The sequence below is a fragment of the Sarcophilus harrisii genome, chromosome 3 (assembly GCF_902635505.1).
Source record: "Sarcophilus harrisii chromosome 3, mSarHar1.11, whole genome shotgun sequence".
NCBI lineage: Eukaryota > Metazoa > Chordata > Mammalia > Dasyuromorphia > Dasyuridae > Sarcophilus > Sarcophilus harrisii.
The window spans coordinates 60,232,080-60,245,708 of NC_045428.1; the positions used below are offsets into that span (position 1 = coordinate 60,232,080).

At 35.8% G+C, this 13,629-nt stretch overlaps 1 protein-coding gene across 3 annotated transcripts in view; it reads left to right on the forward strand.

Annotated features, from left to right (window-relative positions):
• The window catches only part of EPHA4 (EPH receptor A4), a 171,268-nt gene that overhangs the window by 80,196 nt on the left and 77,443 nt on the right, over positions 1 to 13,629 (forward strand). For all 3 annotated transcript variants that reach the window (XM_031957970.1, XM_003766149.4, XM_031957971.1), the window contains exon 5: positions 12,048 to 12,386. In XM_031957970.1, the coding sequence (XP_031813830.1) occupies positions 12,048 to 12,386 (339 nt within the window). The remainder of the gene's footprint in view (positions 1 to 12,047; positions 12,387 to 13,629) is intronic.

Below are 13,629 nucleotides of genomic sequence, written 5' to 3' on the forward strand. Positions count from 1 at the left end.
CCACTGGACACACATGGGAACCTTTATCCTCACAGAGATAGTTCACAGGAAATTATAAAAAAAAAAAAAAAAAAACACTGTCATGATTTAGGGCTAACACGAAATGATTATTGTCAGTTTTATTCTATAACACTGAAGAATTAAATTTCAGTTGAAATTAATTCACCACTTTCCTATCTTGATGTCATTTTGGGCACCATGTCACTGTTCCTGAGAGGTTGAGTTTTATGTTTGTTAATTATCATCAGAAGAACTGGTCATAATCTTGACTTTTAGCTCCTATTGATTTTTCTCTTGCTTTACTTGGAACCTAGCAATGGTAAAGATGGAACCTTAAGACAGAAGTAGACAACTGTCTTTCCTCTTCTTAGGTAGTGTAAGGGAGGGAACAGAATAAGCATTTTATACAGTGGTTACTATATACCAGACACTGTGCTAAGATCTTTTAAAAATGTTATCCCTTTTGATGATATCTTCCAAGGTTAGAAAAAGCCTTTGAAAGAAATTATGAGCTATATAGAGAAGCTGAAGCTTGTCTCTGCTCTGAAGAATAATGTCACATTTATTCCATATAGCAATCTAGGATTAGTTGGGCAAAGGAATAAGATGAGGAACAGCAGTGCCAATTTTTGGCTAAATGCTATGACTTCATTCTTTTGTGTGACTTAATCTGAATTGTGGTGTTGGCTTTTTCACCTACTAATGTTCTTGTCTTCCTATCCTAAAAAAAAACAAAGGAACCAAACCAAAACAAAAACCATCCATCTTTCTTGGATCTTACTATTCTCCTTTTAACTTAATGATTTTTGAAATAGTACTCTAGACTCACTGTCTCCTTTATCTTTTCAACTGCTTATTCTTCAATATCCCTTGCCATCTGACTTTGAAATTGCTCTCTTCAGACTTCCCAAATGACAAACAAATTACTATATCCAATGCGATTTCTCAGTCCTCATTCTCAACATCTTTCTTTACAAGAAAGAGACAGTCCATTGTTCTTAAACCTGTCCAGTTTCCTTTCTGCATCCCCTTATCAGATTTTCCTTTTTCCATATTTATATGACAGCTTCTTAACTGGCTCTTCTGCTTCCTCTTCCATATGATACCCTCTAGGGTTTTACCTTGTACTCTCTATTTTGTCTGCACCTTATGCCTTGATGATCTCATCTGCTCTCACTGTCTAAACTATCATTCCCAGCTTCTCAACTCATAAATCTGTATCTTTAGCCCTTATCTCTCTCAATTTCCAAATCCACATTTCTAGCTGCCTACCAGATATCTCCATCTAGATACTTCACTAGTAACTCCAGCTCTATGCATCGCCACATGAAATTGCCATCTTTCCCTTGAAATATGACTCTCTTTCTGACTTCACTAATATCACAATTTCCCCAATCATCTTTGTGCATAACCTTGGAATCTTCTTTGACATTTCTCATATCTGCTCAGTTATCAGATTTTGTTGTTTCAAGCATCTACATTCTCTTTTGATCTCTTTATGGTGCTCAGTCACCTCCTATCCTCTCCTTCCTTTCTTCAGAATCCTCTTCATTCACACCCAGCCCCCTGTAATATTTAATTTATTTCCCTTTGTTTTCCCTTTATTTCGTATTTCACTTTATTTTCTTTCTTAAATTATACCCAGCATTTCCAATATTCCTTCATTTTTGTGGGGGGGAAATGAAAACAAATAAAAACAAAAACTTCAGGATGAGAGTGTCACTGAAGTTTTTGTTTTTATTGTTTTTGTTTTTTTCAGTCTTAGGAAAACTCATCTTCCAACATGTGTTGCCTCCATTTGCTTTCTTTATAGTCATATCCCAATCCCCTTGTGATCTGTCTTTTGGTGTTACCAAACATTTCCTCTGACATTTGAACCTTCTTTGAACTCAGTTTTCCTATATATTAAATGGGAATATCAATACCTATAGGATCTACTTCATAATAAGGCTCAAATGAGCAAGGCAAAATGACTGAAAATGTTAAATAGATACTGGCTATTATAATGATAAACTGATATTCAATTGCATTTTTTAAAAATCAAATGTAAACAACTGTTTTAAACTGCTTTGGGGGGCATATATCTGCATTAAAACTTCCTTCTAATGACTTGGATAATTGAGACTTGATTATATAAATGATTTCAATTATACATGAATTAACTAGGATTCTCACTATAAAGAAATTAAGCGAGGAAAGAAAAGACAGACATTCTTAGAAAGGCCTTTGGTATAGAAGAGATCTAGAATAATATCTACAATTTCAACAACAAATTAAGTCTTCAAGAAGATAGCACTTTATGAAAAAAGCTGATGAGCCTATTTTTCATAATGGACTGCTGAGCTTTGGCCAGAACTATTGTGAGACCACAGAAACTTTAGTGATAAAAGGATGAGGACATTTATAGAAAAAGGGGCTTCCCAGAACAGCAGTCCTTATGTAAACTCACCAACAGCAACAGGGGCTGGAAGAAAGCAATTAGTAGCAGCAACATATACAACTGTCAGGGGGAAAAGCATGGGTTTTATTTCATAATCAAAACTTATACATCCCAAGTGTTTACTCTATGTTATAACCTGTCTTTCTTCAACTGCAGAGACATTAACAACAAAGGCTTATCTGCAGGGTTTTACAGCTAAGACCCTGAAGTATTATTGACAGTCCCAAAGTTGTACATGATTAATGAAGTCCTATGAAATGGGAAAAGCAGCCCAAGATCTGCTTCTTTCAGAGATATGTACCTTGTACCAATTGACTTGGTATTTGAGCAGGGTTATAAGGGACTTAACGATGCTGCTCTCTTTAAGAGTTACATATTTATACAGGAGAACTGTTTGTGTCTACAACCAGCCTTGATATTATGGCTCAGGCACTGAATTTTAGTATGATGCTTAAAAATACATTCAGCATTAAAAATATCTACTAGCCCTGGAAGCCACTCATCACACAAAACGAATTTAGGTTGTTTTGCCTACTTGTCACATTCCTACCATTGTGTTTTTTTTTTCTTTTATTGAAGCCTGGAATAGATTTAATTTTATCTCATCAGTTTACAAACTTTTTTTTTTTTTAATCCACTCTATAAAAATGTTTTTTACCAGGCCTTCCCACACATACTAGTGAAATGGTGGTGATACATCTGGCAATAATGAGAATCAGTTGTTTGTGGAAGTATTTGGGTTTTATTTATAAATTCATGTTCATGAACAAGATGAGTTCTAAGTTTTGTCTAATTTTTTTTTTGCTTGTTTTGTTTTGTTTTTTTACTCTATGTGGGCTTTTGCTGATGACAGGTTCACACTTGAATCTTGATTCCAGAGTTCAGAAGGGGAGACTCTTTGGCATTATATGATATATGAAACTGTGCCTACACCTACATTTGGCCTTTTAGAGAACCCATCTCTAGTTGCCATTATCATGGCTGTTTTAATAAGATGTTGCTATTTATACCATATATAGCATTCCAAGTTTGTTCCTAGGAAGATCTAGTCGAATCTTACCTGGTTAGGGGACAAGGAGGGTTATTATGAACAAGGGATTCTCTTCTATTTATCAGATATTCTAGAGATGATTCACAAATGGGTCAGTGTCAAAGTGTTAATTTTATATATTTGTTTATAACAAAATCTATCTAAATTTACTGTTGGTAAAATATTTTTGCTCAATGGCCATATTATCATTCACTTGTCCTGTAGGGATGAAGCCAAAGATGACAACAGAACTTTGTTATTTGACCATTTCAATCATATCTGACATCCCATTTGGAATATCATGGTAAAGATACTGGAGTGATTTGCCATTTCCTTCTTCAGCTCATTTTACAAATGAGGAAACTGAGACAAATAGGTTTAAGCAATTAGATCAATTAGACCAATTAAGCAATTAGCTCACACAATGTTTGAGGCCATATTTGAACTCAAACTTTGCTCCTTGAAAACAGAAGAAGCAAACATAGTAATAACTTACAGTTTTTTAAAGCCCAGTGTATAGTACAAGCCTATTTCATTTGACCTGCCTAATGCACTTCTGAGGGAGGTACTACTAAATTCATTTCATAGGAAATTGAGGCTTTGAAATGTGAAGACACTTTCCCAGGGTCACCTACCTGTCATATGTTAGAAATACATCAGCACATATGCTTCCAAACTTCTGTGATCTGGGAGAACTATGAAATTAATAGCGTGTTCTTTATTGCTTGCCATAGTTGGCTTTATATTTTACAAAGCCACCCATATTCAATTTCTCATTCTCATTGCTCAGATCAGAAAACTTGTTCTCATTCCCTCCTTTCCTTCCCCTTCTCTTCTCCCCCATCGCCAGAGAACCCATGATTGGTTAAAACAACAAAGACTTCTTTCCCTCATATAGGAATACTACATCTGCATTAGAAATTGGCTACAGCTTACCTTGAGTTTAACACTGTCAAGTTAATGTCAAGTGAATGCAAGGTGACATCCCACCAGAAAATAATAATTATCCATTGTCGCACCTTTCACCAGGATCCTGCTGGGTGATGCAGAAATAGTATTTTACACCACCGAAATGAATGGATGCTCATTAAATTTATTCATAATGGCAAAAAAGGGTAGTGCCCCTTTCTTAGGGAGAAATGTACAAAATATGAATCAGGCCCCTTGTATCTCAGGTATTCTGTAATTTTCTTCTTTTAATGGTAATTAGCACATAGATGTATTTTGTCACTGGTGTCATTGGAGAAATACTCAATTGGGTGTTGGGGATCTCTGTTAGAGATAATAATAAAAGGAAGATGGCAGTAAGTTATACATATGGATTTTTGCCTAAGGCTTTAACTAAGAAGGCTTTTATGCCATTTTTCCACCAGTAATTGTGAAGTCATGAGATACTTTAGGTCCTATTTCCATTGCCTCTGGGATCTAATACTTCATTGTGTGGCATTTAAAAATCTTCACATCCTAGTTCCAGTCTACTTTGACAGGCTCAAGAATCCTCTATGGTAGAAGTAGATAGGTCTTTCTGTTCCCCATATATGACTCTGTCAACTCCTTTTTTTTGGTGGCACTCTGTCTTTATTATCTCCTATACTTGGAATGAATACCCTCTTCATCTCTGTCTCTGAAACTGTAGCTTCTTTCAATATTCATCTCAAATGACTTCTTATGTGAGACTTCTCCTAATCAAGGTAGCTGCTGATTCTTTTTCCTCCAATTATAGTATATTGATTTGGTAGGTACCTAAGTGTATGTATATTTTGTTTTTTTCCAATGGAATGTTGGTCCCTCTAACTCAGTATATGAAAATGATCAGATCTTAAGCTCCTTGAGGTCAGGGAATATCTTTTACCTCTTTTTGTATCCTCAGCATTTAATACAATGTTTGGCACATAAGAAGCACTTAAGAAATGCGAATTGAATGATCATGCTTTATTGAGGTAGCTAGCAGATCCTGTTTCTTGAATACAAAAATTGAGGAGATGTTTGGCTTATAGTGCTAGAAATATAATTAATGCCCTTATAATTCCATTAGATTAAGATGCTTAAAGGATTTTAACAAAGAAAAATTGGTAGTGCTTTTCCTTAAGTCCTTTTTATTGTACAGAGCCTATGTTTGGTACACTGGATTTCCTATCCTTCAATGACCATGAACCAGAATAGACTTGTCTTGTGGTCACAATATTTGTGCTTCCTTTCAAGTGTCCTTAGCCTAGTCAAAAGAAACTTTAATTTAATATTCAACCAACACTCACCCACAGGCTTCCAGAGAGCATCCTTAAAAGGCACGGTTGCTTAGTTCTGAGATTAATGATTTCATCCGTGTGGATACACCTTCCTTCTATGCTAATCACAACTCCTCCCACTCTTTCATAGACTATTACATGAGTTGCCATGAATGAAAAAAAAAGTCACTTCTTTATGCCAAACCCTTTTTGAAGAATTTCTTAAAATGTAGTTGGACAGGTCCTCAGACTGACTAGCATGTTGTCCACCATGGGGTTTTTTTTTTTTTTTTTTTTTTTTTTGGCTTAGTAGGACCTGCCAGTGCTTGTACTCTTGCTGGTAAAGCATTTCAAAATGCAGGATCATTTCCACACCACACTGAGGCAGTTTCTCATAAAATACAAGGCATGTTACTCATAAAAACACAATATGTAAAAACATGGGTAATAAAAACTTTAGCTTCAGTAACAGTTACCCATGATTTTCATAAAGTGAATGTAATCATGTAGGGTTTTACCATATTTCAGAATTCCTGATTCAAGGGGTAATAGCACAAGAATTGGGTAAGACTGATATTATTTTGGACCTTTGAGGCTTAAAAATAAAAGGGACCTTAACAGTCATATAGGTCTAGTTTTCCTGCAGGAATCCTCATTTCAGTAGCTCTAGCAGGTACTTACTCACTTTCTACTTGGATTCTTCTAATGAAAGGCCACTTAAAACCTTTTAGAGCACTACATTCCCTTTTCTTTTTTTCTCCTTTTTTTTTTTGACAGCTATATTTGTTAGCAAATTCTTTCTATTGATCTGAAGTATTCCTCCCTATAATTTTCTGCTTTCTGAGACTACATCTAATCCTTACTTTCTTCATGACAGTCCTTCAAAATTTGTAGAATTGATATCAAATCTTGTCTAAATCTTCTCTCAGTTGTTTCAACCATATTCATAAGATACAATTTGAGTTTTGCAACCATTCTACTTTTCATCCTATTTGCCAATATCCTAAAACATGATGTCCCAAACTAAACATATTTTTGACCAGAACATATTACTTTGTGGACATTGTATATCTGTCAAAATACCCCAAAGTCAAAGTTAATTGCTTTATTAAACAAGGTTTTCTTCCATATCATGGGCCCATGTGATAGGTCATTTTTAAAAACCTTAATCTGAGATTTTAGTCTATGTCCATTAAAATTTGTTATTCTGGATTTGCCTATCATTCCAGATTATGAAATTCTTTTCAAAACCATATTTTTCTTCTTTATTAAGAAACACTGAGGATAAAAACATAACTGAATTATAGTGTGATAACAATGCTGACTTAAGAATTGGAAGGGACTTTTGGGTTCATCTACATTTCAACATTTGGAAAAAAAATGTGAAACCACATTTAGGATTTCTTTACTGGGTGGATTGCCAAATTTTTAGCATGGCAAGTGCAATTCATGTTTTTGAAGATATTTGCTCTCTGCCACCAGTCACTGTAGACTTATCCCTCAGACAAGACTCCACAATATGGGATAATTCCACTTTTAAAGGATATCTGGACAACTTACTTCCAGGCTAATCATGGTTAAAAACTTTCCTAAATATGATTGTCTTCTCTCCCTCCCTGTCTCCCCCTCCCTACTTTGTCCCAATAATCAGTGACTGGAATGATCCTAACAAAGGAATAATATGTTATTAGCATGGTTGCTAGACCCCGAGAAATCAAAGCAATATCCCCCTTCACCACAAACTCATTCTTTGATAATGGAAGTATATTTAATGATGTATATGATCCTTATTGTCTATTGTAAGCCTTATCCTCTTTACTCCTAATTTGTCACCCAAATATAGTTCTGTCATAATAGATATGAGGAGGAGAACTTCAGACAGATTTCAAAGATTACTCCTAGGAAATGATTTCATTTCTGAGATGCTTCCAAATGTTTCCAACTATTTGGCTTAATAAGACAAAACATTCAGGGGATCATTTCCACCATTATTTGGATACTGAAATTTTGATGCTTTGGCATTTACAAATATAGAGTCAATACCACCTTGCCACTAGATGATGTTCTTTTATCTGAAGGAAATGTTTCCTTTGTCCGTAATTATTTTAAGGTAGTATTATGAAGTAAATTACTTGAACCAGATTGAGTGAAGTCCTGAAATTCTCTTCCCTGGTTGGTTTATTGGAGGTTGGAATTATAAGAGTTAGATCTAGAACTGATTAGAAAGTTAATTTTAGTCAACTCCCTCATTTTATAGATAGATAAATTGGGTTCTATGGGAGGTATATGATTTGCTGAAAGTCATACAGTTAGGAATCAAGTCCAAGTTCTCCACTTTACATTTAGATGATAGAGATTTTCTCCCCCCTGAGAAAAGGGGATTTCGAGTGGGGGGCAAGGGAAGAGAAGAAACATAGGAAGAACACTGACAATGGAATTTTCTTATTATTTGGGAGAGATTGACTTTATAACATGAAAAAATCCTCATTTCCTGTTCCGTGAGCTCTGCCTTCATAATTATGAACAGTTGTTAGAAAGAAGCTTTCCATGCTTTTTTTTTGTTTTCCCACCAGCCCTCCATTTTGTAGTCCATTGGCATCCCCCTTTTCAGTACAGGGCTCCTTCTTCTATCCCTGGGACCCACTGCCATTTGCCTGTTTAGTTTCTGCTCCATTTCTTCTCTGTTGAGATACTGCCATGACTGCCTTGTCCCACATACTAATGACTGACTTCTTCCCGCTGCCTCCTTGATTCACAGTGGCACATTTTCCCACGTGAAAATGGACACAGAACCTTGGCAGTAAGCTTAATGGGTTTCAGAGTCATTCTGAGTTAACCTGAAAGTTACTGTAACATAGGAACCAGTAACTAATCTCTAAAAGAGACCAAGGCATGATGATATTTTTGTGCTGGAAGATAGCAATGTATTTCACAGTAATGGCCACTATTGGCTGCATTTGGCATTTCTGAAAAGATACTAGTTCTCTGTTTTTCCCTTTACCTGCCAAAGGATGGGACAGGCAGGCTTCAACAGAAATGGCATTGTCTCTCTCTTTAGTATGACTTCTGCATTTGACACAAATAAACAGAAGGAAAATGCAACCATGGAAAACTCTATGGGACCTGTTGTTAGAAATGGAATAGAAGCTTGAGAGCAGCAAGAAAATAGAGTTCTTGGAATAGTATAAAGGTTACTGGCTTTAGAATCAGAGGACCAGGATTCAAATTTTGTCTTTGATGCTTATTTTCTATGTGACCTTAGGTATATTACTCAACTTTCCTCATTTTTTTCATCTATAAAATGAAAGATTTAGACAAGATAATCTCTTCCAGATATATGTAGTTAGGTAGATGTGTGCATTTAATTATGTATGTATAAAAACAAAAGTGAGATGTGATGTGAAAATTTAGAGTCATCTCCATTCCAAATGTTCAGATGGACTATTTGTTTCTGATGTGTGATAGAACGTGCTTAGCTTGTATTGGTCTGATCAGCCACAGTTGGGTATATTGTATATTGACCTAATGATATCATCTTGGCCATCTTAGAGGTTAAAGGACAACAACTCACAAAAATACACACATACATGCATGCATACACATGTATACAAGTATATAATTAAGTTATACACATGTACATATATACATGCATGCATATACACAATATGTATATATTATACACAGACATATATTTGGTTTGGAATCCAAATGAGAGACTTATCATTTGCCTGCTGAAAACTTTATAGCATCATTGTTCTCACTCATCAAGATTTTTTTGGATCTGAATTCTAACTTCATTAATTAACACTCATTACTGATGAAAATATGAATGAAATCAATAGGATTATAAATTTAGAACTGACAAGGGTCTTATAGGGTATCTAGTCCTTCCCCTTAGCATTTTACAGATGAGGAAACAGACTTTCCCAAGATCAGCAGCCAATAAGTAGCAGATATCAGACTTGGACTTTAGTCCTCTGATTCCAAACCTTAGAGTCAATTCTGTTTCATCATGCTTCCTCCCCCATTGACCATTCAGTCTCTCTCCCCCTCCCCTCCCCTGTTTAAATTTACCAAAGAATAGATGATATTGGTGTTGAGATGGAGAGAATAAATAGGCCCAAGGGAGAGTTTATAGAGACATTATCTTTTTCAAGCTCTCAATTAATCTGTATGAGGAGACAAGAATAGTGAATTATTAAATGTTATCACGAAAATCCTTTTACCATCCATCACCACAAACGAAATAATAAATAATAAATGCCTACCCCTATAAGTTGACAAGTAAGTGACCTCTTAACATTCTACAATGGTTTACTTGTGGGAAAAGGAGCATGGCTTGGAGAATAAAAAGCTGATATAGAATTCAGAAAGACCCAAGCTCAAGTTTGGCTTTTGATACATGCTGACTTATGTGGTCTGTAGTGAATCACCTCTAAGTGTCTTAGATAACTCTCTAAGACTGTAAGAGAAAGTGCTGCCCTGAAGCTTCCTTAACCAATGAAAATTGCAGCTCTGGGTTTAAAAAAAATCTCTAAAGAATTTCCATGAAGTTATAGCGAGAAAGCCAGAAATTTCCTTTACAAAACAGTAAGTGATCAATTAGTCACTGTGGTTGAGGGAGCATGGAAAGGACTGAAGAATCACACAGAGTTTCATCATCTTTCCTCCAAATAGTTTGAAATAATCTTGTCCCCACAGTTCATAAAAGCATAGATGTCAAGGACAGCTCTCTCAGGAATAAAGAAATTGAGTCTCAGATAGCTTACAGGATTTGTCCGTGATTAAGAAAGTAATCTGTATGTGGCAGAGCTGGGATTTGAACTCAGGCCCCCTGAACACTCTCTCCATTGTTTCAAGGTGGTCTGCCTCTCCTGCTACCAATGTTATTTTATTTAATAATGATGAACTCAGCTACAAGCTGTGATATTTCAAAGGATTTTGATTTAGATCATTCTCTTGGAAGGGAAAGAGAGAAGCTGATTTGCAACATCATTGTGGCTTCCACATCATGGAAAGTGACTGTATTCTACAAGGAAAGTTGTGTTTTGTTATCACACAGTGTAGTTTTTAGTCCTACTTCTGCTATTCATTGGCTGTGGGGACCTGAACAAATCACTCATCTATCAGGTCTCAGTTTCTACCTTGTAAGACTTCAAAGTTGGAAAAGATTATCTTCAAGGTCCCTTTTCTAGCATCTAGCAATGATTTTTTTTTTTAATCTCATGGATCCCTTGGAATAAACTCCCACTTAAAAAGTTCCCAGATTTAGGGAGACTCTGAGGCTTCCTTGCACAGACTCCTGTTATTTTTTGCAGAAAGCAAGAATATTTATCACTGCTTAGTGAAGCCTCTTTTCTTTCCTAAACACTGTGTTTGCAATTGACATTTCTCCTTCAAAACTGCCATCATTAAAGCAATCATTTAATCCCACAAGCTACAGATTGAATGGGACCTATATCATCCCTTTAGCTTATATTTATCCAATCTCTTTGATGTCACTGGGAATAAGTGAATTAATAAAGAACATGATGGAGTTCTTTCCATTTTGAAAGGAAGGAGGAGGGGCCTGGAACCAGCCTTTTCAGGCTCCGACCTGATAACTCTCAATTGCTGAGCCTTCTGCACCATACAACCAGGTTAAACCAGTTTCTCTTAATTACCCTTAAACAGCTTAACCCTTCACATTCTGCTGCCAATGGCAGATCTGTAAAAATTTAGCTAGTTTTAAATTTTTTTCCATAATAACATTGATGATAACCTGTATTTGTGTAATGTTTTTAATCTGCAAAAATGGTTTGTAAACATTAATTAACGGGGTCTCATAACAGCCCCAGGAACTATGATTGTATTATTAGACTCATTTTCCGGATGATAAAAATTGAGACGTAAAGAAACTGTATTATGGTTCTCTGCTACTTCAAAGTAAGGTATGGTTGGACACAAGACACTGATGTAAGATTATCCCATCTGTCAAAGGAACACCTGACATAAGATTATTTTCCCAGGAATTAAAATAAAACTTCACCAAAGCACTTTTTGTCAGATGATTCTTTTAAAAGACCCACTATAGGCTTGTTTTGCTAAAGAAACAACTTGGTGTAGTAAATAGCCTACCATAGTATAGGAGATACACATTCAAATCCAGATTCTAGCATTTCTTGTGTAATCATGACTATTTTATTGCCCTTGAGTTTCAGGAAACCCTTAACTTTGAGCATGCTTAAAGTACTGATATGTAAAGTGTAATGCTTTCATTTCATATAAATGAGTGAGTGGATTCTGAGATATCCTTAAAGGAGACTTTCAGGTCCTTGTTTGTAACATATATTGTATTTGATTGTTTCCACAGGTCCACCATCTGCTCCCCTCAACTTGATTTCAAATGTCAATGAAACATCAGTGAACCTGGAGTGGAGCAGTCCTGAGAACACGGGGGGCCGCCAGGACATTTCCTACAATGTAGTGTGTAAGAAGTGCGGTGCTGGCGATTCCAGCCGGTGTCGGTCCTGTGGCAGTGGAGTCCACTACACGCCCCAGCAGAATGGGCTCAAGAGCACCAAAGTCTCCATTACAGACCTCCTGGCACATACTAACTACACTTTTGAAATCTGGGCCGTAAATGGAGTGTCCAAGTATAGCCCAAGTCACGACCAGTCGGTTTCGGTTACTGTGACAACGAACCAAGCAGGTAGGATCCTCTGTCTGCCTTCTGGTGTCAAATTGACATTTATTATGGGGAATGGAGCATAGTGTCATCCTATCCAAAGGCAATGTTAAAGTTTTCCAAATGAAGTTGAACCCCATGAGTTTAATGAAAAATCTATAAGCGGTATTTTACCAGAGGCTAGGGCAAATTTTTATTTAATCAAGAATAGCCTATTTATGGAAACGAAAGGAGGAAGAATCTTTTCTCTATTCAATAAGACTGAAACCCAGGACTGTATATGTAATTTTCATGAACATACTTTTTTCTTCTTTGACCATACTTTTTTTCCCTCCCACATGAATTTACAGGGACACAGTTATTGATCAAATGACTTTTGTCCAGGTTCCCTTTTATTTAAGACTGAAAACTTTCATTCTTATTAACTTATTCTGGTTTTATCCATATGTTTCTGTCTCATGACTGGTAACTTCATAAAACTTTTTTTTCCTGTTATCAAAATCATTTTTTTCTAATTAGTTCCTGACAAAACCAGTATCTGTATGAGGGAATCATCACTGAGTAATTATAGAACTGTTAAGAACTTTGTTATTAGGACCTGTTCAGGTTATTTCCCAAAATATATCTTTGGTTTCTACTTCCTTTTATATGCCCTGACCACTTTGTAATATTTCAGGATTTCTAATAAACACTTCTACCATTATTTTTTGACTTCGAATAATCCTGAACTTTGATAGTTGTGGGTTCTTATTCTGAGAATATCTTGTTTTTGCCACAGTGGTCTCTGTCTTTCTGTGGGCTAAAATGGGTTTTGAAAATGAGTATAAAAGGAGATAGCTTGTTAGGAGTCTCAACTTGAAAAGAAGGTAGGCTGGCCATGTTGCCTGAGTTGATCACTCAAGTGCCCTATTGATATCTATAAAATGTGAGACACTCTGCAAGAAGACCATTGGACATAGCCCCAATGAAGGAAGCTCTGAGAGAATAGGGAGAAAAAATTACATAGGATGATACCTTTAATCTTATAGAAGAGTACAAAAAAGATATTCATCAGTACTAAAAGGGAACTATAAATCATAAATAATGACATCATTCCTTCTTGATCATTTTTTCTTGATGAACTTAATGGTATTTATGATTAAGTGTAATACTTGTTTTAAAAGGGAAAATTGCAATAGCCATAGACTCAGGCCTGTCATGTTTTCCAATATGTTTTCCAAAAAATCCATTAGATTTGATGGTTGAAACCAATGGTAACTATGGAGAA